The sequence below is a fragment of the Xiphias gladius genome, chromosome 3 (genome assembly GCF_016859285.1).
Source record: "Xiphias gladius isolate SHS-SW01 ecotype Sanya breed wild chromosome 3, ASM1685928v1, whole genome shotgun sequence".
In the NCBI taxonomy this organism is placed as follows: domain Eukaryota; kingdom Metazoa; phylum Chordata; class Actinopteri; order Istiophoriformes; family Xiphiidae; genus Xiphias; species Xiphias gladius.
In genome coordinates this window covers 6374463-6399482 of record NC_053402.1, presented here as the reverse complement: position 1 = coordinate 6399482, position 25020 = coordinate 6374463, and the positions used below count along the sequence as shown (strand labels likewise).

The following is a 25020-nucleotide window of genomic DNA, read 5'->3' as shown; positions in this document are numbered from 1 at the left end:
GTAGTAAAAAGGGGAATCCTAACCTTTGTGGAAGAAAGATTGCCCATGGAGATAAAATAATTTCTGTTTTGCAAGTAACACCCAAACCGTGGATGGGAACGGCATTCACATCAATCAGTGGGATTCACACACATAACATCTAACCATATAATTTATATGCGGGAAATGCCCCAGTTATGTATGAACTGCTTTTTTTTTCCAGCTGCAATATGCAAGATTTTCAAAGCACACAGAGCAAGTGGTCACTCAACGGTCATTAAGATGTTAAGTATAAAATGTTCTTAGAGCCCAGGCTGTAGAATTCCGACAATAATACACAACAGGCGTAGGAAATAAGAACAGCCGGATGCATTATAATTGTTTAAAGAGAGTAATGATTGTGTTATTATTATTATCATGCAGGCCTAACATGGACCAGTTGTTGTGGGTAGTCAACTCAGTTCAACGCCACCATTACAGTCACGTTCAACTTCCATACACTGAGCATCATCGTTTTCAGATCGTGGGCGTTCCATTTGCACTCCTGCTGCCTAGACTGGGAGCTAAAGTGCCGCACCGCCCATTAGCAGTGAAGGCACCACGGTAAGTAACAAAAACCTATACAATGTCAGTCCTCAACATACAAGGAGTTAGGTATTGGGTGATCACGGAAGACCAAGAGCACCAACGAAGGTCGTTATTGTATCTTAGCGTGTTTATGTATATGAGCTTCAGAAACTGATATATTTGGCTTTGTTTGGCTAAGCTAACCTGCGAAGTGTTAACTGTGGCTGAACATTCAATGGGGTCTCGGTCTCGTCTCTTCGACCATTTTGGTGTCTGATAGCAATAGACCGATATCCAAATTTAAAATCGATTTTCTATTAAATGTCTACACTTTTGTTTGGCTCTGCAGTTAGCAAAAATGAGAATTAGTTGATGTTTTTTGTGGTTTTAGCAGGCATTTCGGCACGGCGCAGCTCTTAACTATGGGTGATTCGTTTTTTGTGGGGGTTGTTAGCTAGCTGCCGTCGCTAGTCAGCCACTGCACTGAATTAAAATGGCGTCTGTTTTTAATATTTTCCTGATGGAGTTGTGGGGTCTGGATCCCAAAACTGTTAGGCTACGTATTCATAACGCACTCTCCCTCCTGACATAAAAAGTTGTTTGTCAATTCAGGTTTAACAGGTGAACCCTTAGCATGTATGTGTTTGATTACAGCAGTAGGTCAAGTTGTTGCTTCCCGTTTCAGTAACTTGTTGACTAAAACATAAAAACTAGGGTGATGTTCATGCTCTTTTATAGTTTTCCCCTAATTTTCCTCGGCTGCAACCTGAAACTAAATCGCCCCTGTAATGCTGTGACATATCTTAGTTTGCAGTAATATATCTGATTACTTTGGATGTGTCACGACAAATGAACGAGATGTTGATCACATTATTCCGTTTTTAGTTTTTAGTATTTTTCAGATCACTGATTGTAGTGGCACTGCACTTGCTTGTCTCTTTAAGTTTAGTTAAAAATAATATTTTAAGAACACTGTTGCTTAATACTAATATAAATGTAATTACCTTGCATACATGAATTTGTCCCTCTGCTTAAAGCTTGATTTACTACAACAAACCACATTTCTGCCTGTGAAAGTAGGGTTGCATTTTTCCCCTGAGGCATGTGTTGCTGTGCCAACAGCCTTCTTCTGTTGCTACAGCTGGTGAAAACTTTATTTCAATGAGAGATAAACAGACAGTCCTCAGTGACCAAGTGGGAAGTGTTTTACCCTATTCAGTTTTAATGGCCTCAAGAATACCTATTGAACAGATTGCATATTGCGTTAAACTAAGAATGTGTGACATCCACCAATCCTTTGTGGAGAAAGTTTAATTTTCAGTTGACTACAGATTTCCCCACAGTGACGTTTTAATTCTTCCTTACTTTAAAATTATATAAAAATGTGCATATGTTTTTCCCCCTGTAGAGTTGGACCGCAACATTGTCATCTGCTGCAGAGAAGACTTTTTTAATACCATCATCCACTGAATACAGAAGTCAGCACAGTGATCTAGAGTAACAATGGTAATGATTAAATTTCAGTCTTAATTTTATTTGAATATACACATCTCTGTCGTACTTATTTTTTCTGACAGCAGGCAGGCAGCCAAAGGACAGGACACATTGGCCTTTTTGTTAAATAACATTTATAACAGGAAAAATAAATATGTCACATCTAATTGAAGTTACAGAACTGCTGCCAGTGTTTTGTCATTCCATTATGCCCAGGGCTTAAGGAACACATACCGCAACTTCCACATCACTGCTCTCTTCTCAGTTGGCTTTGTCTGCCTGTACATACACTTGCCTTCTGTTCACACTGGTGTTAGAAACTTAGCTGAGACATGAGGCCTTGTTATACAATGTTTTAATTAATCAAAGACAAGTGAGTAACAGAGAAAGTAAAATTGTCACTGTAATAATCCTTATAAATACCTCATAAAGAAGTGTTAATGAATTAAGATGAATAACTGCTCTGAATATAATCTGGATCATTTTCAAATCTAAGAAATGGACTGAAGTTGAAAGAGCTGGATCTGGGTTTTATTCTGTCCATTTATCCAGATAACTCAGAAATTGTGCTTTGTGAGACAGGCCTCTGTTGTATAATTAGTAATGATCTGCTGTTTAATTCTCCCAGCACAACTCTCAGCACATTGGGGCATTGATACATTATCAAAGGTAGATGTCAGATTTTGCTTTGCACCGTGACAGAGTTAATAACATCCCACCTGGATACTTTTGTAATGCGCTATTTAGGGTAGGATTTTGTGTAAAGTAACCGCTGCTAACCCCTGCCACAGCAGGAATCTCCCGCCCATTTCTCCTTTATTCATGATGTTGTTTCTTTTTACCACTAGCCTCCCCCAATGCGCCACCGCTCCATGCGTGTCTTCATGAATGATGATCGCCATGTTATGGCCAAACACTCTGCAATCTATCCAACTCAGGAGGAACTGGAAAGTGTACAGAACATGGTATCTTATACAGAGCGGGCCCTAAAGGCTGTGTCTGACTGGCTGGATAAGCAAGAGAAGGGAACTTCCAAGTCTGACTCAGATGGCACAGACGCTGATAAGGAAAGGTGAGAAGATTTTATTTCTAATGATCAGTTAGTAAAAACAGGGTCAGTCGTTAAGAAATGGTTGAATTCCTTTTCTCTAACCACGTCTCACATGTTTGTACTTTTCCACTGTACCTGCTGTGTTTTTTTTGTTTGTTTCAAAGTGAGCAGAAAGATCAGGCCACCCGCTCTCTGCGTGGCGTAATGAGGGTGGGCCTGGTTGCCAAGGGGCTGCTACTGAAGGGGGACCTGGACCTGGAGCTGGTGCTCCTCTGTAAAGACAAGCCTACCATCAGTCTGCTGAAGAAAGTGTCTGAAAACCTTGTTACACAGCTCAAGGTGAGAACATAGCTCAGCTCGTGCAAAATAATGTGATCACATTTTCATTAAAGCCTGACCAGTGCTGAGTTTTTGAAGCTGATACTGATTTATATTTGAGAGTATGAACAATATCTTTGCCAATATCCAGTTTTTTACATGACTACATAATGTTTTTTTTTTTTTTTTTTTTTTTTTTTTAAAGAAGATCCCTTATAATTAATTATTGAAGAATTAACTATTGTTTCTAGTGTTGTGAAATTTGCAGTTTTCTTTGAGAATGTAAAACACAGAAAAAGGTAGAAGAGTAGCTCTTGCCTGATGACAAACGTTGTCAAACTGTCCTTCCCTAGAAATGTTGCCTACACGTCTATAGTGTTTTGGTGAGCAGTGTATCATGCTGTGTGATGTTACTAGGGATCTCACCTTCTGAAACAGTTCTGTTGTTACTTGTGACAGTTCAATGTCCCATCCATACAAATAGGAGGATGGTGTTGGTGAGTGTGACAGCATTGCAAGCCCAGGTTCAGCCTCTGTTTGTGTTGTCTTCAGAATCAATTCATCTTCAGTTCAATTGGTTTTAGTTCAATTCAATTGTCAGTTGCTGACCAGTTTGACTGCACGATGACAGAAGGATGCTGCAGATGTGAAACGCAAAAATCTGGGCATTTCACTGGAAAGGGTTTCTTTTGCACTTCCCAACACATTTTGGGGTTTGCTGAGAGAATTGAAACTCTGGAGTAGCAGTGTTCAATGTTGACTTTGTGGCTCCTGAATCTGCCAACATTTCATTTGTTTTTCCATATGTTGTGATAGGGCTGGGCAATTAATCAAATTTTATTTTCAGTTGGGATTTTTTCTTCCAGCGATTATGAAAACAAGTTAATCTAGTTGAAACAATTATTGTACTGCATTCCTATTTGCAATGATGCTTTTGATTTGTCTTGTGTTGTAAATCCAGCGCACACCGTTCCTTTATAGCGGTGCACTTTCGCCAACTCCCTAAAAGCCCAAACATACTCTCAGCCAAGGCTCTGGCATGTTTAGTTCAGCTCCAGCCAGGATGACAGAAAGAGACCCGTTCGTTAACAAGAAAGGTAAAACCAATTCAGCTGTTTGGAACAAAAACAAATACTGTGCAAGATTTATTACACGGTGGTGTCAGCACCACAAGGCAATATTACCAATTTGTCATATTGCCATCTGCCCAACGGCAGTGCAGCACCAGGAAAATTTGAAGTGCGAACATGCCGGGGTTTTAAGAAAGATGGAATTCAACTGCGATGGCGCATTTTACGTCGCCACCCAGACTATCAGAGCAGAGCGGAGCAGCCAACTCCTGAAATGATGTGTTTACTCCAGCATTGCTAGGGGACACAACTATGTCATGGCAGGTGTATTGCTCAGGACGCAAGGAGGTACAGTGTCAAGTGTGAAGTTGTTTGTATTATGCTCTCAAGAAAGCTGCAAGGTGGATTATCACAGGCAAAGCAATCAGGCACTACCAACAGGCACATTTTGAACACACACTGCGCTAGTCCTAACAAAAGACGTGCGCAATTATAGCAACCCGCGATTCAAGAAACTGGTAAACACTGTGGACAAGCGTTGCACAATGCCATCACCATTTCAACAGAGTTGAACTTCCTGCCCTGCATAATAAATGCCGTGATTACATTGCTGAAATCGAAGAGCCCTACCAGCATTTGCCCTATTGGCCTAAATCATTTTTATTTAGTCTGAAGTTGTAGTTGAACATTATTTTCTGTTACTTCTGGGCCATGAAGGTTGGCCAGCCTTTAATTTCCTTGGATTGAGTTACTGACTGGAAAATGTAGAATATAGTTTACCAAAATGTTGAGTATATGTTTAGGAGTTTTCAGTAGGTTGTGGCAGTGCACTACAACATAGTTGATCTTTATTTATTTTTATATTTATTTAAGTTTATATATTTATGTAATATATATTATTTATTATTATCATTTATTTATCTTTTTTTTCCCCTTTTTTTAAATAATTTGTTTTCGGTTGAATTTTGGGTTGAATTATATTTAAAGTCCACTGTTTAAAAAGACACGTTTTTTTTTTTTAACGTTCAGGAAATGCATGATGTTTCCAAACTCAATGAGTAATCGTGATCTCAGTATTGACTAAAATGATCGTGATTATGATTTCTGCCATAATCGAGTGGCCCTATGTTGTGATCTTGAACATAGGAGGTGAGGTCTTGTCAAAATGGAGAGAGAGAGACAGTAGATCTTGTTCACTGTCTTCTGCCTGGTTTAGTGTTGCATTAAACCAGTTTAGTTGCAAGGCTTTCCAGATGTAGTCATTGGTCATGCTAAGAGTGACCCAAAGGCTTAGTGATAATCACATCAGGTGGTGGGCAAGGTGAGTTGGGTTGATTCCCATCCCCTATGGGAGGAGGAGGACTGTGGCAATCCTTGGCCACATTTTCAGCATGTGGAGTTGTTGCCATATACACCTCTCTCTCTACCTATACCTGTCTGTCATGTCTGCCCTCCTCCCCTAATGTTGTATGGTTGAGGGTTGTAGTAATGCAGTCGTGCCATCTATAACTGTTCCGCTTGTTTTACAGTCTTCCTTTGCTGGCTAACATCATCCTTGATAATATTTTCTGTAAGCTTACAGTATCTGTGTACATCTGTCAATCTTGCTGATTGCCACTGTCCACAGTGTCTCACAAAATTTCCCTTCATGACAGAAGTGAGTCCGTCCACCAGGGCTTGAATGAACTGCCTCTCCCAGAGTATTGGTAATAGTGTCAGTAGGGTGTGCATTGCCACTGAGGGTATTGTCTTTAATTTTCCTGCGAAATAATCTTCAACTGTTTCATCAAGTTTCTGTAGACCACAGTCATATCAATGGATGGTTTCTACTTATCTGTGATATTTTAGTACAGGTATGTGAACTGTGTGATGGTTATTGTTCCAGTCTCGTGGTTTTACTTCACCCCATGCAAGGGCCAGGTTGGTGGATATGATGTGATTCAATTCAACTGTTGTAGGTTTGCACTATGCCAACAGTGTCTGAAGCAGAAAAAACTGCTAATGGAAACACCTTTCCATTCTATTTGGGTCGGCAAGATCCTTGATGACCGCATGGAGTTCTGTCATCTTCCAGGGATGATACACAAGTGGTGTGCCTCTACTCCTATCAAGGCATTTGATCATTATATTTGATGCGCAGGATGGATTGGAGACTCTATGTGGTGGAACTGGGGTGCATCAGTTTGCCGATGTATCCTATATACAACAGGAGTATGATCTCCTGCTTCTTGAATATGTGTCAAGTCTTTAAGAGGATATACACATATAGTAGAGCAGCAGAGTCAGGTTGTTGTGATTGCTGTCTCCCAAGGGTTGGAGTCACATGACGTGGTCTTGGTTAATCGAGGTTGGGGTCCACGTGGTGTACACTCACCAACTGAGTGGTGCTGAGCGACATGGATTGAGGCCTACTGGCAAATTGTTGCTTTGATGCATTCACGGTTTTGCAGCATGTATCCCACACAAAGACACTCTCATTTAGAGATAATCCCAACGCGAGTCATCTTCGGGCTCAGAAGGATCTATGAGTTTATGTTACATTGTCATTTTGGGTTTATCAATCAATCCCTCTCTCAGGCCTCTTGGCTCCCAACGTGCCAGATCATCACAAAATGGTGTGGTGTAATAGGTGGTGCCTGTCATTCAAACCACAACCTCTTTACCATTTTGGTGTCCTTTTTTTTGCTTTTTGCACTTGGTCTGCGGTTAATGAGGCTAGTATTTTTATACTTTTCCATACTTCATTTTTTCTCTCTGTATTCTGTATCTCTTTCTGCCATAGACTTGGACTATTTATGTGTTTGTCCAGTTTTTAAATTTATTTTCACTGTTGTCTGAGTCTTTGCCTTTCTCATTTTATCACTATCATTTTAGCAGCTTCATTCTAGTTTTTTAACCTCCTTTTCGATTTAAGCTACTATACTCTGGGAATCATAGTTGTGTAAACTTTCTCAAATTTTCAACTGAAACAACACCATACTTATCATGGGCTTAAACTGGGCCTTTAAGTTTTATCAACTGGCTAGTGTCATTCCGCATGGCAGTATGGTTTTATTAATCACTATTTTCATTTTACTCATTACTCGTTGTTGTTGTTGTTGTTGTTGAGTCTAGGGGTTGCAAAAGTTTTTTTTATTACTATTGTTTTATTGATGCCCCTTCACACAGGGGCCCACAATAAAAGAAAATAAAAATAAAGTGTAAGTAATTCATGACCTGTTTTTCTTTATATGAAACCAAAATGTAGCATGGGGAATACTCTGTTATTTATTGCTTTTAAATTTCCTGTCACTGGATGCATTCTTATAAGGTGTAAGTTATAATTATTTACCAAGGTTTTTCTGTTTTCCTCTTCAGCGGTTTAGTTACTGTTTAGACTCCATACATCTTCTCAACAGCTTGTCGTTCACACACATACTGTACACACACGTACACATTCCCTCAACATTCGCAGAGTCTGCCCCCCGGGTTTCAACCTGGGGCTTTCCGTGCATGCTTCTTGCGCAATCGAAGATTCTAACGGGGACCTGAGCCCCGCTGGCACCTGCGAAGTGCACTGTCAGGTGACTTTCTAGCCAGTCTTTACCTTCAGCAATGAGGACTCTAAACCAGTTCCTAGTCCCAGTTCCCAGTCTGGAAGTCGCACTCCACCACAGGACTTTCTTATGTATCTTCAGGACACATGCTAAGATTTTTTTCTTTAGTAACTCAAAGGCAATGATTAAAGTACAATTTCTCTTTCACTCGGTGTTACTCATTTCATGTCAATTGTCACTTTACTAAAAGTTCCACAATTTATTAATAGTTAGGATAGGTTCATTTAGAGATCACTCACCACCATCCAGCAGCCCAAGGGAACTTTCTGGGACATCTCCAGAGACAATGGAATGGAATTTTCTGTAAGGAATGAATAATACACAGAAAGTGTTGATGTCTTTTGAATTAAACTGTATTGCGCAACAGGGGAAAACTTGCCACTATATACAATACCAAGAGTACGGTCCAGTCTATAGCATTCAATTGTCCCCGGTACATGTGTTTAAGTGTATTTATGGTCAACAGATAATCTGTCTCCCTTTCAGCACACATACTAAAACATTGGCAGTTTTTACATTCTGTCATTGAACACAGAGCTCCTCTGGGATAAGACAGGATACAGCTGTAGCTCTCCCAGGAAAGAAAATGAATAAGAGCCTGGGAAACCTGTTTATACAACTTCAACTAAAGTTATCTATAAATCATAATGTAGAAAAGTAGTTAAAAAGAAATCGTTACAACATTCAGAGATTATCATAACACTATACTACATCAAATATATTTTTGGCATTTCTTGTCACTTATCTATCTTATCTAAACAGATATATCTGTGATAGACTGGTTATCCTGCAGATTTATCTGTTTTCATACCTATCATAGCAGTCTGCTATTACGGTTGATCCCTGGCTGCATGCATTGACATGAAAGAGGAATCTGCTGTTGTAGTTCTGTACATAACATGGCTAAACCACAGAATTATAACTTAATAACAGACCTAATATAAATAGATTTGTTAGGCAGAGATTTCTACTTCTACTGCATTGTTGATTGTTGCTAACTGCGGCCACTTTTAATGGTTTGACAGTGTGTAAAGCATTGGATCTGGACCTGATGAAAACTTAATGCATCAATCTACACTCATTTTCAAGTATCTTTTTGATTCAGAAGAGCAGAATTTATGGCTCATTGGGCCAGCTTTAGGGTTATAGTTGTTATAAACAATTTTATAGTGATTTTTTTTTTTTTTTTTTTTTTTAAACGGTAATTTTATTTTGTAGAGTTATCAAAAAAGTGTCATAAAATACAGGTTTTAGTTAACTCACCCTCAACACAAACAGTGTTAAACAAATCAGCAATGGCTTCGCTTTATCTCTTGACAAACAGTTTGCTCTTTCATAGCAAATCATAGAGGACAAATACGTGGTGACCCAGCACATCCGCGAGGCCAGTATTGACATCAAGAACACCAAGGAGCCCCCTCTCACCCTCACCATTCACCTGACATCCCCTTTGGTTCGTGAGGAGATGGAGAGGGCTGCTGCTGGAGGTAAGCTCCTACAACAGGGCGTCAGCGATGGTGTTTGTTTGGTTGGTTTTTTTTTTTTTTTTTCTGGTTTTTTTTTTTCTTTTTTCTTTTTTTTTTCTGGTTTCCTGCCTCCAGTAGGGAGGCCAGGCCGGCAACCAGGCTAGACAGATATTGTTTATTGGGCCTTCAATGGAGCTAGGGGACAAGAAATGCACTGTCACATAATGGAACTGTGCTTTGCTTATAGCTCTCTAGCCACTCGTAGTTCCATGTAATGTAACTGTACATTTTTGATGGCCCAATATACAGTATAGGGCAGATAGTTTACTGAGTGCTGAAGACATGGCTTTCTCTTCCCCTTAATGATCAAGTTCACCAACGAAATGAAGGCTTACTGAGAATTTAACCAAATACAAAAAAGAGAGACCACTTTGTTTGCATGTGTTTTATCATTGATGATGAACGGTTTGCATTGCAGCAAAAATGAGTAGAAAAACATGTGGTGAAATTGTCCATGGCTGTAAGACCCAGCAGTGGGCTATTGACTGTCTCTGATGTTCCTTAGAAGGGAAGGCTCAGGGTTACAGATAATGACAAGGGAGACTTGACACTTGGATTCTACATTTATCATTTAAGTCAACAAAGAAAAAGTAAGATTTCCATTAGTTGATATTCTGTTTGAGAAATTGCAACAGTAATGAGGATTGCAGTTTTAGCAGGTGTTGAACCTTGACCTTATCTGTAGCCCTGTGTTAACAGTGATGCCCAGTTTGGGTCTTTTTTTAAAGCCATCAGTTTTGCTGCAGTGTGGACTTGTTTTGATACCCACTTTTTGTGCATCTGATAACTTCTGCCTGTGGTTCCAATTCTGATTCTCTCTGTCAAGCCTTCTAGTTTGTCAATTTTTAGGGACGCTGGACCTTTGACCAACTGGCCGCTCTCTGTCTCGGAAGGGGCAAAGTGCAGTGTACCCAGTATAGGGGCAAAGGGGAGGGGCTCTACCTCCTGTTAGCGCCAGAAAAGAAAAGCAGACCTTTTTAAGCACTGACGCGTCCGTTTGAGTTCAAGCAACCATGGAGAGACAACCTCCCATTTGATACAACCAATTATTCTTAACAACTGCACATTTTTTTTTAATATTAGGTACTTTTAAAATAATTTTTTATTTTTACCAACTCAAGTTATAACCCACTTCACAATACTATCGTTCTGATGGGTTTAAGTTTAATAATTGTGTGCCGTGCCGGACCATATTAACTGGGAGGTTGAGAGCGTTTGATGGTTCTCCAATGGAGGGGTCCCCCTCCCCTTTCCCCTCCTGCCTGTGGTTTGGGAAGGCTGCCTGTGTTCCCCCTGGCCGGCTGACAGAACTCCCCTTGGTCAAACTGTACCTTGTCTTCTTATTCCACCTGCCAATAGAAACGCTTTCAGTCAACGATCCCCCGGATGTTCTGGACAGGCAGAAATGCCTAACTGCCTTGGCGTCTCTCCGCCACGCTAAGTGGTTCCAGGTTTGGATCTTGTCTTTATTTGTCTTTAAAACAGAAGTAGTTTTGAGTTTGATTCTATGCTGTATGTTGTTTTTTTTCATCTATTTGGGCGTTCCATGTGTTTTTTATTTACTCTTTTGAAGTCTACTTCCTGTAGTAATACTTGATGATCTGGATGTTTGTTTCTTTGTCATTACACCGTTGTAGAGTTGCTTTGCTCACTTAACAGGTTCTACTGCAGTGCCATTTTAAAAGATTTTCATTGCTGCTTTTTAGTCCCTTAGTTCATTAGTCTACATTGGAACTCCTTAACTCAATCAGCAAAAAAAATCAGGAACTAATACACCATATATCTAGGTGCAATATTTCTACAATGTCAGTGTTGGTGTGAGTGAGTTGTTGTTATTTTCACATTTATGAAAGCTACTCGTAGAGCATTTTTTTTGCTGCGCCATTCTGTAGTTTTGAGAAGAAAATGTTTTTTGTAGTGAACCATGTTGATGATAACTCATCATAGTATTGTGGCCTGTGTCATCCTTAGCTTTTCACACTATAACAATCAATGCTCCATCTCTGCAGCTTGTTTTCGTAGAGTATGTGGCCTCAAGTTTTTCTGCTCTCTGGCTTTTTCTGTTACTCTGTGTGCCACAAAATCAACAGGAATATTGCACCTTGAATCGTAGTTTTTAACTTTAAACTACCACTGACTTAACCATTACCCTTTTAATGACAGCACATAATTTTTTTTAATAGTTAATTTGGTTTTTCATATTAAAGCTGGTATTAAGTTTTAGGTGGCTTTATTCACTCCTTTGCTCTTGATCTGCAGTGATACACATGTTTTTTCCCCACAAACAGAAATGTTTTGTCTATCTACACCATCAGTCATGTTGGCTATTGACTTACAGCCATAAATGTGAATCGACATGAGTAGGATCTTCCAACAAAAGGGATCAAACATTATTCTATCATCCAATATCTCTGGACATTTCCATAATGACAAAGCTAAGCTGTTAAAGTCTGTGTGGATTCATTGTTATTTATTTCCATTTACTTGGATGTTTATCTTGCTTTATGCCCCTCATGGTCTACCTCTTTGACTAAGGCTGCTTGTCCTCCTCATGCCCCTCTCTCCCCCCTTCCTTGCTTGTGTCCCCAGGCCAGAGCCAATGGACTCCGCTCTTGTGTCATTGTCATTCGGATCCTAAGGGACCTGTGCGCCCGCGTACCCACATGGGCTCCGCTTCGTGGTTGGGTAAGTGAAGGAGTCCCCTGTACAGCCTCAACATACCAAATTCTTTTTGAAGCTCCACTGATTAAGGCCTCTGAGAACTGTTGTATACATTTAGGTTCGTAAGTATTTGGGCAGTGACACAATTTGCATAAATTTGCCTCTGTACGCCACCACAGTGGATTTGAAACGAAAACATCAAGATGTGATCGAAGGGCAGACTTTCAGCTTTAATTCAGGGGTTTAACAAAACTACTGCATTAACCGTTTGGGAAATACAGCCATTTGTATATATAGTCTCAAAAATAGTCTCAAAAATAATTGGACAAATGAACATAATCATAAATATAAGGATTATTTTTAATACTTGGATGAAAGTCCTTTGCAGTTAATGACCGCCTGAGGTCTGGAACCCATGGACATCCCCAAATGCTGAGTTTCCACCCTTCAGATTCTATGCCATGTCTTTACTGCAGCCACCTTCAGTTGCTGCTTGTTTGTGGGTTTTTCTGCCCTCAGTCTTGTCTACAGTAAGTGAAAAGCATGCTTAGTTGGGTTGAAGTCAGGTAACTGAATTGGTCATTGAAGAATATTCCATTTCTTTGCAGCATTTGGTTGAATCTGAGTAGATAGTACAGCCATTTACACTTAAGAATTCCTCCTGCTACTTCTATCAGCAGTCACATCATCAATAACCTCCAGTGACCTAGTTCCATTTTCAGCCATACATGCCCATGCTATGACATTGCCTCTGCCATGTTTGACAGATTATGTGATATGCTTTGGATCACGAGCCACTCATTTCCTTCTCCATACTCTTCTCTTCCCATCATTCTGGTGCAAGTTAATCTTGGTTGCATCTGTCCAAGGAATCTTGTTCCAGAACTTGGCAGACTTCTTCAGATGTTTTTTGGCAAAGTCTGATCTGGCTTTTCTATTCTTGAGTGTTACCAGTGTTTTGCACCTTGTGGTAAACCCTCTGTATTTACATTCATGAAGGTGTCTCTTGATGGTAGACTTTGACAATGATTTGCCTACCTCCTCTGATAGTTTCTTTGTTCTGGCTAGATGTTATGTAGGGTTTTTCTTCACAAAAGAAAGAATTTTGTGATCTTCCACTTTAGTTGTTTCCATGTTCTTCCAGGACTGTTGTTGTTGCTGAGCTTGACAGTACATTCCTTCTTTTTAAGAATGTACCCCATTGTTGATCTGGCCACTTCTAAAGTTTATGCTATCTGTCTGATAGGTTTGTTTTGTTTTTTCAGCCTAATGATTGTCTTTTTCTTTTGCATCGACATGTCTTTGGAACCAATATTGAGCATTCCCCTGAACAGCTATCAAATGCAAATTCAACACTTGGAATCAACTCCGGACCTTTTATCTGCATAATATGTCATGAAATAATGTGGGAACAGGACACACCTGGCCATGAAACTGGTTGTTGGTCAATTGTCCACCTTACTTTTGAGCCTCTGAAAATTAGGGGACTATGTATAAAAATGGCTGTATTCCTAAAGGGTTAATGCACTATTTTTGTTACTTTTTTGCCTAGAGCTAAAAAAAATCAAGGCAGAACCATCACGATTTTTTAAATTCAGAAATACTGCAGTGGTATGAAAACGTTTTGGTACCCCTGGTCAAAATTTCTGTTAATGTGAATAGTTAAGTGAATAAAGGATGAATTGATCTCCAAAAGGCATAATGTTAAGATGACACATTTATTTAGTATTTTAAGCAAGATTGCTTTTTTATTTCCATCTTTTACGAAACAAAAGTTTGGACACCCTGCATGGTGGAAGCTTGTAAACGCTTTTTGTTGCCAGCTGTTGCAGTCTTTCAATTCTGTTTTTGGGGATTTTTTGCCTATTCTTCTTGCAAAAGGCTTATAGTTCTGTGAGATTCTTGTGTACTGCTCCTTTGAGGTCTATCCACAGATTTTCAGTGATGCTTAGGTCAAGGGACTTTGAGGGCCATGGGAGAAAATTCCGCTTGCGCTTCCTGAGGAAGTCCATTGTGGATTTTGTGGTTTGTTTAAGATCATTATCCTGTTGTAGAAGCCATCCTCTTTTCATTTTCAGCTTTTTTACATACGGTGTGATGTTTGCACGAGAATTTGTTGGCATTTAATTTAATCCATTGTTCTCTACGAAGACAATGTTCCCTGCGCCACTGGCTGCAACACACGCCCAAAGCATGATCGATCCTCCGCCACAGTTGAAAAGGTGCTCTTTTCATGAAATTCTGCACCCTTTTTTCTCCAAACATACCTTTGCTCATTGCGGCCAAAAAGTTCTGTGTTAACTTCATCAGTCCCAAGGACTTGTTAGCAAAATGCATCAAGCTTGTTTAGATGTTCCTTTTCAGACTTCTTGATGCTGAATTTTGTGGTGAAGGTTATTTCTGATGACTCTTCCATGAAGGTCATATTTGTGCATGTGTCACACACTCCAGAGTCTGCTAATTCTTCCTGAAGGTCTTTTGCAGTCAAATGGGACTTTTGATTTGCCTTTCCAGCAATCCTACGAGCAGTTCTCTCAGAAAGTTTTCTTGGTCTTCCAGACTTCAACTTGACCACCACTGTTCCTGTTAACTGCCATTTCTTAATTACATTACAAACTGAGTAAACTGCTACCTGAAAACACTTTTCTATATTCTTATAGCCTTCTCCTGATTTGTGGGCATAAATTATTTTAATTTTCAGAGTGCCAGGCAGCTCCTTAGAGGAGCCCATTGCTGCTGCTTTTCGGGTTTGACGAGTCAGAGCATTTAAAAAGTTTTGACATTTGCATCACCCGGCCTTTCCTAATGATGATAGTGAACAAGCCATAGCCATAAAAAGCTAATTAAGGTCTGAGACCTTGGTAAAAGTTATCTGAGATCTCAAATCTCCTTGGGTGCCCAAACTTTTGAAAGGTGCTCCTTTCCTTTTTTTCATTCTAAAATTGTACAAAACAAAGAGAATACACTAATCTTGCATAAAATGTTGAAAAAAAATGTTTATGCTTTATGTTAATATTTAACTTTATGCCTTCTGGAGATCAGTTCATCTTCTACTCACTTAATTAACCACAGTAACAGAAATTTTGACCAGGGGTGCCCAGATTTTTTCATTTTGCTGTATCTAACGCAGTGACCTAGAATCTGTGTTAGTAGCCGAGTTTAAAAATAGCATTCTTGAACAAAGAGTCTCCCTCTCTCCCCTGCTGTGCAGCCCCTGGAGCTGATCTGTGAGAAAGCCATTGGTACAGGGAACCGGCCCATGGGGGCAGGAGAAGCTCTGCGGAGAGTTTTAGAGTGTCTGGCTTCAGGAATCCTCATGGCAGGTATGTATGTTGAATCTCTTCCCCAAGGTATTTTTAATTTTGTTTTAATTGCACCATTGCATTTTACATGTTCAGCTTTTTTTATGTGTTTTAAAGGGTAGTTCAAAACTGTTATTTCCTTGTTTTGAAGATGGTGCTGGAATCTCTGATCCATGTGAAAAGGAGCCCACAGATGCTATTGATCACTTGGACCACCAGCAGAGAGAAGACATCACAGCAAGTGCGCAAGTGAGTACGATAAAATTGTGTGTGTGTATTCACTATTTAAGTAAATGTGAAATTCACACTGTCTGTTGTACCTTCAGCATGCTTTAAGGCTGTCAGCTTTTGGACAGCTTCACAAAGTGCTTGGAATGGATCCCCTTCCCTCTAAGATGCCCAAGAAACCTCGTAGTGAGACTCCCATTGATTACACAGGTAAACAGGGCTTGTTTACTTGTTATGTGTAAGTAATCCACAATAGTCACACTAGAGTCTGTTGATTATTTTTTGATATATATAGTGTAGGTGCAATTGTGTAAGGTGTTCTGTGTGTTCTTATGGCAGAATTTTTTGTGTGTCTGTCATTCAGTGCAAATCCCACCCAGTACGGCATATGCCCCACCAATGAAAAGGCCCATTGAGGAAGAGGAGGGTACTGATGACAAGAGTCCCAATAAGAAGAAGAAAAAACTACAGAAGAAATGTAGGTGCTCTTTAAGCTCTCCTTGTTGACACTAAAAATACAGTCACAGTTATCAATCATTCCCACATCAGAATTAACCTTATGATGGCCTTGCTAGTCGCCAATTAGACAGTTTTTTTTAATGCTGTATAGACTAATTGATTAATCAACTGATTTAAAAAAAATATCAATAGATTAATTGATAATAAAGATAATGATTATCAGGACTCGACAGTAAGAGTGTTTCACTCGCATTTGCGACTAAAACAGATATGTGCGAACTGTAAAATGTATTTAGCAGCACATTTGCAGATAAAAAGTATTACAAAATTGAGCCCAAGCAGCTTCTATTTAACAAACAGTTTGATATCTAACTGTGCTGAGCCAATGCAGTCCGTTGAAAAAAATCCTTTGATCAATTCATCAGCACAAAGGGCCCTCTAGACAACACTTTTTTTCTGTCTAAATGGACTGGGCAGACTTTTTTTGGGATTTAGAACTCAGAAGAACTACCTCATTATAGAGGAGTTTATACCATTCAAACCGTTTGCACTGTTTATAGAATTTAAAGCAGTTTGAAATATAAATGATTGATTGAATTATTAAATAGTTAAAAGAAAAAATAATTAAAAACCTAGTAGTGTAATTTTTGTACTCAAGTAAATTAAATCATTTCACATGTAAATCTCTCTTCGTATCCCTCTTTATTAAGAAAAAATACATTATATGATTAATATTCATTGCACCCCTAAAGTTCATTTTGTGCTTCATTTTTTCAACTTAGGAGCACATGTGCTCCTTTGGAAAAAAGTAAGTGTCAGGCCCTGATTATATTTAGTCCTTCAAAAATAATGTCTATTTCTTAATGTATGCAAAGCTGTTGTTTTGGGTCATATAATACCTTCATTCCGTCCTTTCCACCAGCTCCAGAGGAGAAGGCTGAGCCTCCCCAAGCTATGAACGCTCTGATGAGGCTCAATCAGCTGAAGCCAGGTCTCCAGTATAAACTGATATCCCAGACTGGCCCAGTTCATGTTCCGGTCTTCACTATGGCTGTAGAAGTGGATGGCAAGACCTTTGAGGCTTCCGGTCCATCCAAACGCACTGCCAAGCTGCATGTTGCTGTAAAGGTGAGCAAGGTACAGCATTTGGAGGGGGACATTCATTATTAAATAAACATGAAGATTTAATATTGCGTCAGACCCTTCTGTTTTCCCCCTATGATTTTTTTTTTTTGTTTGTTTGTTTTTTTTGTTAACATTTCCTTGTTATTTAAACAGAAGTGAATCTGTTTGGACAATTTCAGGTCCTGCAGGACATGGGTCTGCCTACAGGAGTGGAACTAAAGACTGCTGAGCCAGTAAAATCAGAGGAGGCAGTAGTAACTGCCGCTGTGGAAGATTTGAGGCCAGTAGTAACACCCATTGAAACAACAACGGCTGCCACAGGAGCATCCAATGTTGACACCACTGATGCTGTTGAGGTATGACGCTACTCCCTTTCTGTCAGCAAGTAACGATTTGGTTTTTACTGTATCGCTGAATGCTTTTATTTTACTGACCATCTCCCTTTCCTCTCAGACTGCTCGCCAACAGGGACCAATCCTGACTAAACATGGCAAGAACCCTGTAATGGAGCTGAATGAGAAGCGCCGTGGCCTCAAATATGAGCTCATCTCAGAGACTGGCGGCAGCCACGACAAACGCTTTGTCATGGAGGTAGAGATTGATGGTCAGAAGTTCCAGGGGACAGGATCCAATAAGAAGGTGGCTAAGGCATATGCTGCCCTTGCTGCTTTGGAGCGGCTCTTTCCAGAAGGCTCTGTGGCGGAGGCTGCTAAAAAGAAAAAGGGACCGCCCATGGTATGCACCCAGTAAAACAATAAAATCTCCAATGAGGAATTTTTTTTAATTCCATGCTCAGATCCATTTTTCACCCTTTCCATATTTAAAGTGGAACTGAAATGAAATAGATTTTTGCTAAGATAAGCATATGTTACTTTGGTGTGTGTTTTGTCTTGTGTAGTCACTTGGTCATAAATGTAGTTAAAAGAACAAATATAAGTTTTTGATTTTTTTTTTTTTTTTCCTGTCGTGATGGCACCCCCAACATTAGTGTTATCCAGGGGGCATGAAGTTTTGTTTCGAACTAACAATATCAGCACTGTAATAGGATTGGTCCAATGTATGTGTAGGCGAGCACTAAAAATTGTTCATATTATCAGTATCAATGGCCACATGGTTTTACAGTTGGGGGGCCAACGTGGTTAGCTGTTTCTTTGTGCCATATGTGATTTCAGCATCTGTTAATGTGACTCCGAACACATACACACACACTCCTTGTTGTGATTCACATCACAGAGTAACATACTGAGGTTACAGGACTATACATTGCCACAAACTGGGCCCCCATAAAAGAGAAACAGCTAAGCTAGCTAGATCCCCCTCCTTTGAATATTGTGGGATGAATGCAACACTTCAGTGTTGCCAATAACTCAGCAGATATTGAGATAAAAAAATAAAAGTAATGTGGAGTGGGAATCAATGCTAACATCATAAGCAAGCTAGGCAAACTTGATTGATTAATTATTCAAAAGTCAGATTCAAACTTTTAAAGCACGCTTGGACAATACATTATCACTATCTGAGTGAAATACAGACTTAACAGCATGATGGGGTCGCCTAAATGCTGAATGTTGCAAAAGGACAGATGGCTTAAATTGCTAATGTTACATAACCCTGTAAAACACCCTGTATCAACATTAATAGCCAATATAAGTTAACAGCACTAACAGTGTGTCTCTTAGCAATGCTGGCCCTCACATGTCAGTCGACCTCTGCTGTGGGAAACACCTACCTAGAAACTTGAATCTTAAACACTCTATCCACAAATATGTGCAAAGACAGTTTTGACCTCTTTGAAAAACAGAAAAATTCCACAATAGCTGCAGTTATATTTATACTGTTTTAACAAAAAGTAAGGAGAATTCAAATTTCAGTTTTACTTTTAATGGTAGTCCACATGGAGAAGAAAATTGCTATTCAGCGTTGATGAGAAACGCAAATAAAATGTTTTTCTTCTTTAGCACACTCCAAGTTTTGGCATGATGGGATCCACTGGAGGCGGAGATACAGCTACGCCCAGAGGCAGAGGGAGGGGAGGACGGGGTCGTGGAAGGGGCAGGGGGTTCAATAATGGAGGAGGCTACGGGCAAGGAGGTAAAATCACACTATTGCTGTAGCAAATATATTGTATGTACTGGCAAAAAGTTAGCACACATGATTAACATGATTGATAGCGTGTCAAATCAGCATATTAAATTTGTGTGTTCCTTCCAGGTGGCTTTGGAACATATGGTTACGGGAACAATGCTAACTCCGGATACAGTGAGTATTCATTTCACCTTTTATAATACTAGATATGTGCTCTTTTTTCAGCTGCATTTACTTTCATTTACTGTGTGAGAAATGCAAAAAAATGTCTGAGCACTGTGACAGCATAGATGTTCTTGTGTCTTGTGGCAGGATGGTGCATCTGCCCTGGACTCTGGAAAAAATAGCCTTTACTACCTCTCACCTGTGTTCTAACAACCTGAACAGAGAATGTAGCCTAATGCAGAAAACTGTTTCTTGCCAGAGTACAGCAAACAAGACCATATAGTAATAGTAAAACATGTTGGGATGTTCCCAGTTCAATTATTTTACATTTCTCTGCTTTAAGCCACAGGATTTAATCTGTTTTTGAAACACAGCCCCCACCCTTATGAGAACCCTTTTTCTTCCCTCTGGCAGCCTGTTCTGAGGACTGACCTACCTGAGCGTGACAGGAGCAGAGAAATCTAAAAAAAAAAAAAAAAAACGACAACTCAGTTTAAACGCAATCTGACCTAATGATTCATTCAACTGCCACTTTTATGGCAGAAAAAAATAAATCTAATTTTGATATTTTTTCCCCTTCTCTGCCCTGTCTCACTCTTTAGGTGACTTTGTCTCAGACTGCTATGGCTACCACGAGTTTGCGACATAGATCTTCCCCAGTCTTAGAAAATCAAAAACAGTCCTGTAGAGAGGATAAAAATGGACAAAATACAGAATAGTGTTCCAGCAGCATCATGAACTCCCTTCACCACCAAGTCTGCAACCCTGGGAATAAAGTGACAACAACCTCTCCACCCCGTCTTGCCAATCCACTTGTCATGTCCTGACACCTCGGGGAGACAGTCTGCCACTGCATGCATGTAGCCATAAGTCACCTTCTGTTCTCTCAACTTGCCGTGGATGTACCCAAGCACCTGGACCTTCCTAAACTGCAGGGCTGATTTATTGTAGATTGCCTCCATGTGTCAGACCTGGGACAGGGCTTTGTTTCTGGATCATGATTAAGTGAAAGCCTGTGGGAGCTGGACAACATACTGCCTTTGGGATTATTGTCATAGCCACAACAGCCTGGTCCCTACCTGTCTCTATCTCCATACTTAGTTAGATGAGATTACTGAGAAAATCTTAACAGTAATTGTTTTTATCTCATTCTAATGCCTTTATGTCACTTCCATTCATTAAGCTGATTTTGTAATTTCTGTATTTCTTCTAAAAAATGGCCACGTTGTTTATGTAAAATCTGCTGTTTCTTTGTCATATCAGCAACGCTGTTTAGTCATAGCTACACTGAATGCATGATGGTCTTACTATGGCAGTGTTTGGTAGTTACAGTATCCCATATGTAACAGCATTAGGCTTTAATGAACTGAGGCTGTTGGCACTAGGTTTGTACACAGACTGCTTGAAATGGAAAATCTAATGTATGTTTGGGAAGGGAAAACTTCTTGCTCTAGCTGTTTTTATATGTTTGGTTTTTTTTTTTGTTTTTTTTTGTTTTTTTTTAATAAATGTTACCTTTCACTGCTGTCTTACTCCAGGGTCTGAATTAATTGAATCTGGGAATATAACAACAAAGTATAGCACAGAGCCCATATAAAAGCAGTAGCTGATAAAATATATCATGTTATGCTCATTTTAAGACTGTGCCATGCTGTTATTTCTCAGATTACTACAACAATGGTGGCACAAATGGAGGAGTTGGGGCATCAAGCAGCCCATCAGGAGGCTCTCTAGCCAGCACAGCACCAGGATCAGCACAGGGCTCCTATGGTTCATACTACCAGAATGATGGACCTTACGCTGCCGCTTCTGTCGCCAAAACCCCCAAAAAGAAAGCCCCCATGCACAAGGCAGGGAAGTCACCCTTTCCAGGTCCCCCAGGGGCAAACAGTGGATCTGCAGGGGGCTACCAGTCCAGCAGCCCCTTAGGGCAGGGCTCCTATAACCAGTATGGACAGGGTTATGGGCAGGGAAAGAAGAGTTTCAACCAGAACCAGGGGGGAACAGGTGGATACTCATACAGCACTGCTTACCCCAGCCAGGTGACAGGGGGTGTTGGAGGTAGCCAAGACTACAGTTATGAAGGTGAGTTAAAGAATTTTTTATGGGAGTTTTTGGTATTAATCAAAAAACGTATTCTTTTTTTTTTTTTTTTTTTTAAATGAGAAAAAATTTTCTTTAACATTTAAAGGTTATTACAAGATTTTTCATGTTATGACATTTTCTCAATATTATTAGATACCAAATTATTGATTATTACTGATCTTGTTATAACAACATATCAGTTTATCTTGTATCATGAAAAATCTTGTTGCACAAGATTTTAAAAAAATCTCACTAGAACAAGCAGCTTTTTGCGTTAAAAGTGGCTGTGTTATAACAAGAAGCTTCCCTTGTGCCAAAATTGGGGGAAAAAAAGATCTATTAAATGTTCAACGACTGGTTCATATGGTTTGATTTATTTTTCTGCCTCCTTGTCAAAAAAAAAATTTGTTCTGTTAATTGTTGTAACAAGAACATTTTCTTTTTTTAATGGGATCCTTTTCAAATTATAACAAGATATTTTTCATGGTATTATGACACAAGTACTGCACACCAAATTATTCAGTGGTAATAAACTTTTCTTGTTATAACAATATATCACTGGGCATATCATGAAACTTTCCCATTACAGAAAATCAACACATCTTATTAAATGATCGAAACCTACACGTTAAAACAAAAGAGATCCAGTCAATGCCTGAAGAGAAGACAGTGTAACCCGTATCTGCTTGAAAAAAAATACTGGTTTAGATGAGAGAGCAAAAATAGCATTCGTCTATCCATCCAGTTCCTTAACCATTCAGTTCAGTGTCACAGGGGTACACCATTGACAAGTCAGCCCTGTGATAGACTTGACTGTCACAGGCTGATACATACAATCACTCACGCTTATACCTATGGCCATTCTGTAGAGTGGTTACTAGTAACCACAATATGTTTTGTCCCATTAAAAAATATATGTACAACTATACTTGTGGGAAATGGAACAACCCAAGCAGTGTTCAGTCTCTAGCAGGGCTGGAAGTGTTGCGCTTGGTTCTAGATAGTGTAATGACTTTGCTACATACATTGTAACATAAATAGCCTACAGCCTTAGAGAGGTACAGTAAATGGTCTGGAAGAGTAATCTAGTCCTCCCTACGGATACACAGAGGGTGGAATACTAGAGTAACCGTCTCTTCCATACAGATGGAAGGGACGGTGTGGGGTGCCCTAATAGCCTAATGGTCAAGGCACATACCACGTGACCACAATGTCCGCAGTTTGATTTCCGGCCACTGACCTTTTGTTGCATGTCATACCCCTCTCTTGTCTCCTTACGTTTTCTGTCTCTCTCTCTGACTCTCAATTAAAGGCGAAATTTTGAAAAATATCTTCTAAAAAAGAGAGAAAAATTGGAAACTGAATGTCAATTTGAGCACACCATCATTCATGTCAGGTCATCTGGCATTTTGGTTGTTGCTCATGCTGTTAGGATGGGATGTCAGGAGGGGAGTAGATGTCCATTCTTGTCTTGCATTCCAGTAGCCGAAACTGCACCATCTAACACCAAGTCATACCCCATTTCTTTTTTATTTAGATATGTTTATTTTGTCTAAAGATGACTACGTTTTTTGATATAAAAAAGTAAATTGATATGATGATACATCTTGTAAAAGCTGAACAACTTATGTGGTAATAAGGAGAAAAATAGAACAACAAAATTAAAAGTATCTTATAATGTGAAAGGATCTTATTAAAATAAGATTTTTTTTTTGTAATGGTGGTAACAATATGCTGTCACAATATGCTTTTCAATATGAAATTCACATTTATGTACACTTTTCCTTCAACAGTTAGTTTACACAGATATTTATTGCATGTTTTTTTTTAGAGTCATCACACAATATTAAATTGCCTTGAGTAGCTTTATGTGTCATTTTTATTTTAAGTTTCATACCTTTTTCTTCAGGAAGTTTATTTCACTGTCTCACTGTTTCGTTGTAGGTTTCAACAACCAGTCCAATTACAACTCACAGGGAGGAGGAGGCAACCAGGGCTTCGGCAACAACCACTCTCAGTACCACAACCAAGTGGGCTATGGCAGAGGAGACAGCAGCATGAATTACCAGTACAGATAGACTGTATCACTCCGTCTATGAATCATGGGCACCTGTTTCCTCGCATCAGTGTCTAAAGCCTTCTCCAAAGAAGTCCATTGACGGCTTGCCTGTGCTCTCTGCCTTTTCCATGTTTGCTTCTTATGTGCTTTTGGGTTTATATGTAGCACATGTGGGCACAAAATGAGTTGTCTGGACTTTTAAGTGTCAGAGCTGAGTTGTTGCTGAATTTAGTGGTCTGTTTCAGTGGTCTGGTCAGTGCTTAGTCTTAGGTTTTTTTTTTTTTTTTAATCTGTGCTACCAGTCCTCATCATCATCACTCAATATGAAGGTTTATGTTACAAGTTACTCACTCACTTGCTCTGACTCGGTTTCCTTTCTTATAAAGAGTTGTGTGGACAACTTTTTTTTTTGAAACTACTAAAATCTTGTAGTTTGAAACTACAAAGATTGTTGTATTTTTGTAACAATTCAAGAGACCCAGATAGCTTGGTCTTTTCTTCATTGTGTGTGATTTTTGCTTTTTTTCCTACACCTAATGTGATGTAGTTATTTTAATAAATCGTTTGAGATTACTGGAAATACACTTACATTCTGATGTTAAATTCACAGTTCTTCTCAGTATAGCTTTTTGATTGGGTGGGATTTGTTCTTGTTAATGTATAACAATGTGTGTTTGTATTAATAAAGGATTTTTATTTTGAATAGAGGTCTTAGTTTTGACTTAAGGTATGAAGTATCTGTACCACTGATACTATTAATAAAAAGTGGGAAACTCATGGTCTATTAATTAGAAAAGGTGTCCCATTAGAAAGGGTAACTGGAAATACCGTATTTGACCACAATAAAGTCCTGAAATATATTTTTGCAAGAAAAATATCCTTCAGGGCTCCATATCTTTTTGATGCAATACAGCTAAAATAGGCGGTAATTACATTTCATAAAAAGACTAAAAAAATACAAGTTTTTCCAATTTTCCCAGCATTTTAATTCATACAGAAATGAATCAAATCAATGTACCATTTGACTTCCTTTCTGAATATCATGTGATTAGGTTTTTTACCTGTGAATTTGAATTTAGGAATATACAATTTAGCCAACAGAATCGAAAGATTAAAAATATACAACCGAAAACCATTTTTTTGTGATCTAGGATGCCAAAAATACTTACCTATAGAATAACATTAAGGGCGGTGCAGAAATAAATTGTCAATATTTACGTTAACCAATTTCCTCAGTTTTTACGTCTCGC

The 25020-nt window shown here is 39.2% G+C and overlaps 1 protein-coding gene across 5 annotated transcripts; it reads left to right on the top strand.

Annotated features, from left to right (window-relative positions):
• Positions 1–428: 428 nt before the first annotated feature.
• ilf3b (interleukin enhancer binding factor 3b) lies at positions 429–24554 on the top strand. 5 transcript variants are annotated; one of them, XM_040158189.1, is made up of 18 exons: positions 429–582; positions 1955–2052; positions 2889–3112; positions 3256–3430; positions 9415–9562; positions 10961–11052; positions 12191–12286; positions 15474–15585; positions 15716–15813; positions 15891–16002; positions 16157–16270; positions 17174–17379; positions 17556–17732; positions 17830–18111; positions 19335–19467; positions 19588–19635; positions 21292–21711; positions 23656–24553. In XM_040158189.1, exons 2-18 carry the CDS (start codon positions 2050–2052, stop codon positions 23787–23789), a joined length of 2574 nt encoding a protein of 857 aa, XP_040014123.1. In that variant the 5' UTR covers positions 429–582; positions 1955–2049; the 3' UTR covers positions 23790–24553. The 5 variants fall into 5 exon arrangements, with proteins under 5 accessions (XP_040014123.1, XP_040014142.1, XP_040014161.1 ...); XM_040158198.1 differs by lacking the exon at positions 429–582 and adding an exon at positions 590–672; XM_040158227.1 differs by lacking the exons at positions 21292–21711; positions 23656–24553 and adding an exon at positions 19774–20107 and having other exon boundaries at positions 430–582.
• Positions 24555–25020: the final 466 nt, after the last annotated feature.

Excerpts from the sequence above, each read along its gene's own strand:
- ilf3b (XM_040158189.1), top strand. Across the intron at positions 11,053-12,190 it reads GCCACGCTAAGTGGTTCCAG|GCCAGAGCCAATGGACTCCG; the intron begins GTTTGGATCTTG and ends TTGTGTCCCCAG. Across the intron at positions 19,468-19,587 it reads AGGAGGCTACGGGCAAGGAG|GTGGCTTTGGAACATATGGT; the intron begins GTAAAATCACAC and ends TGTTCCTTCCAG.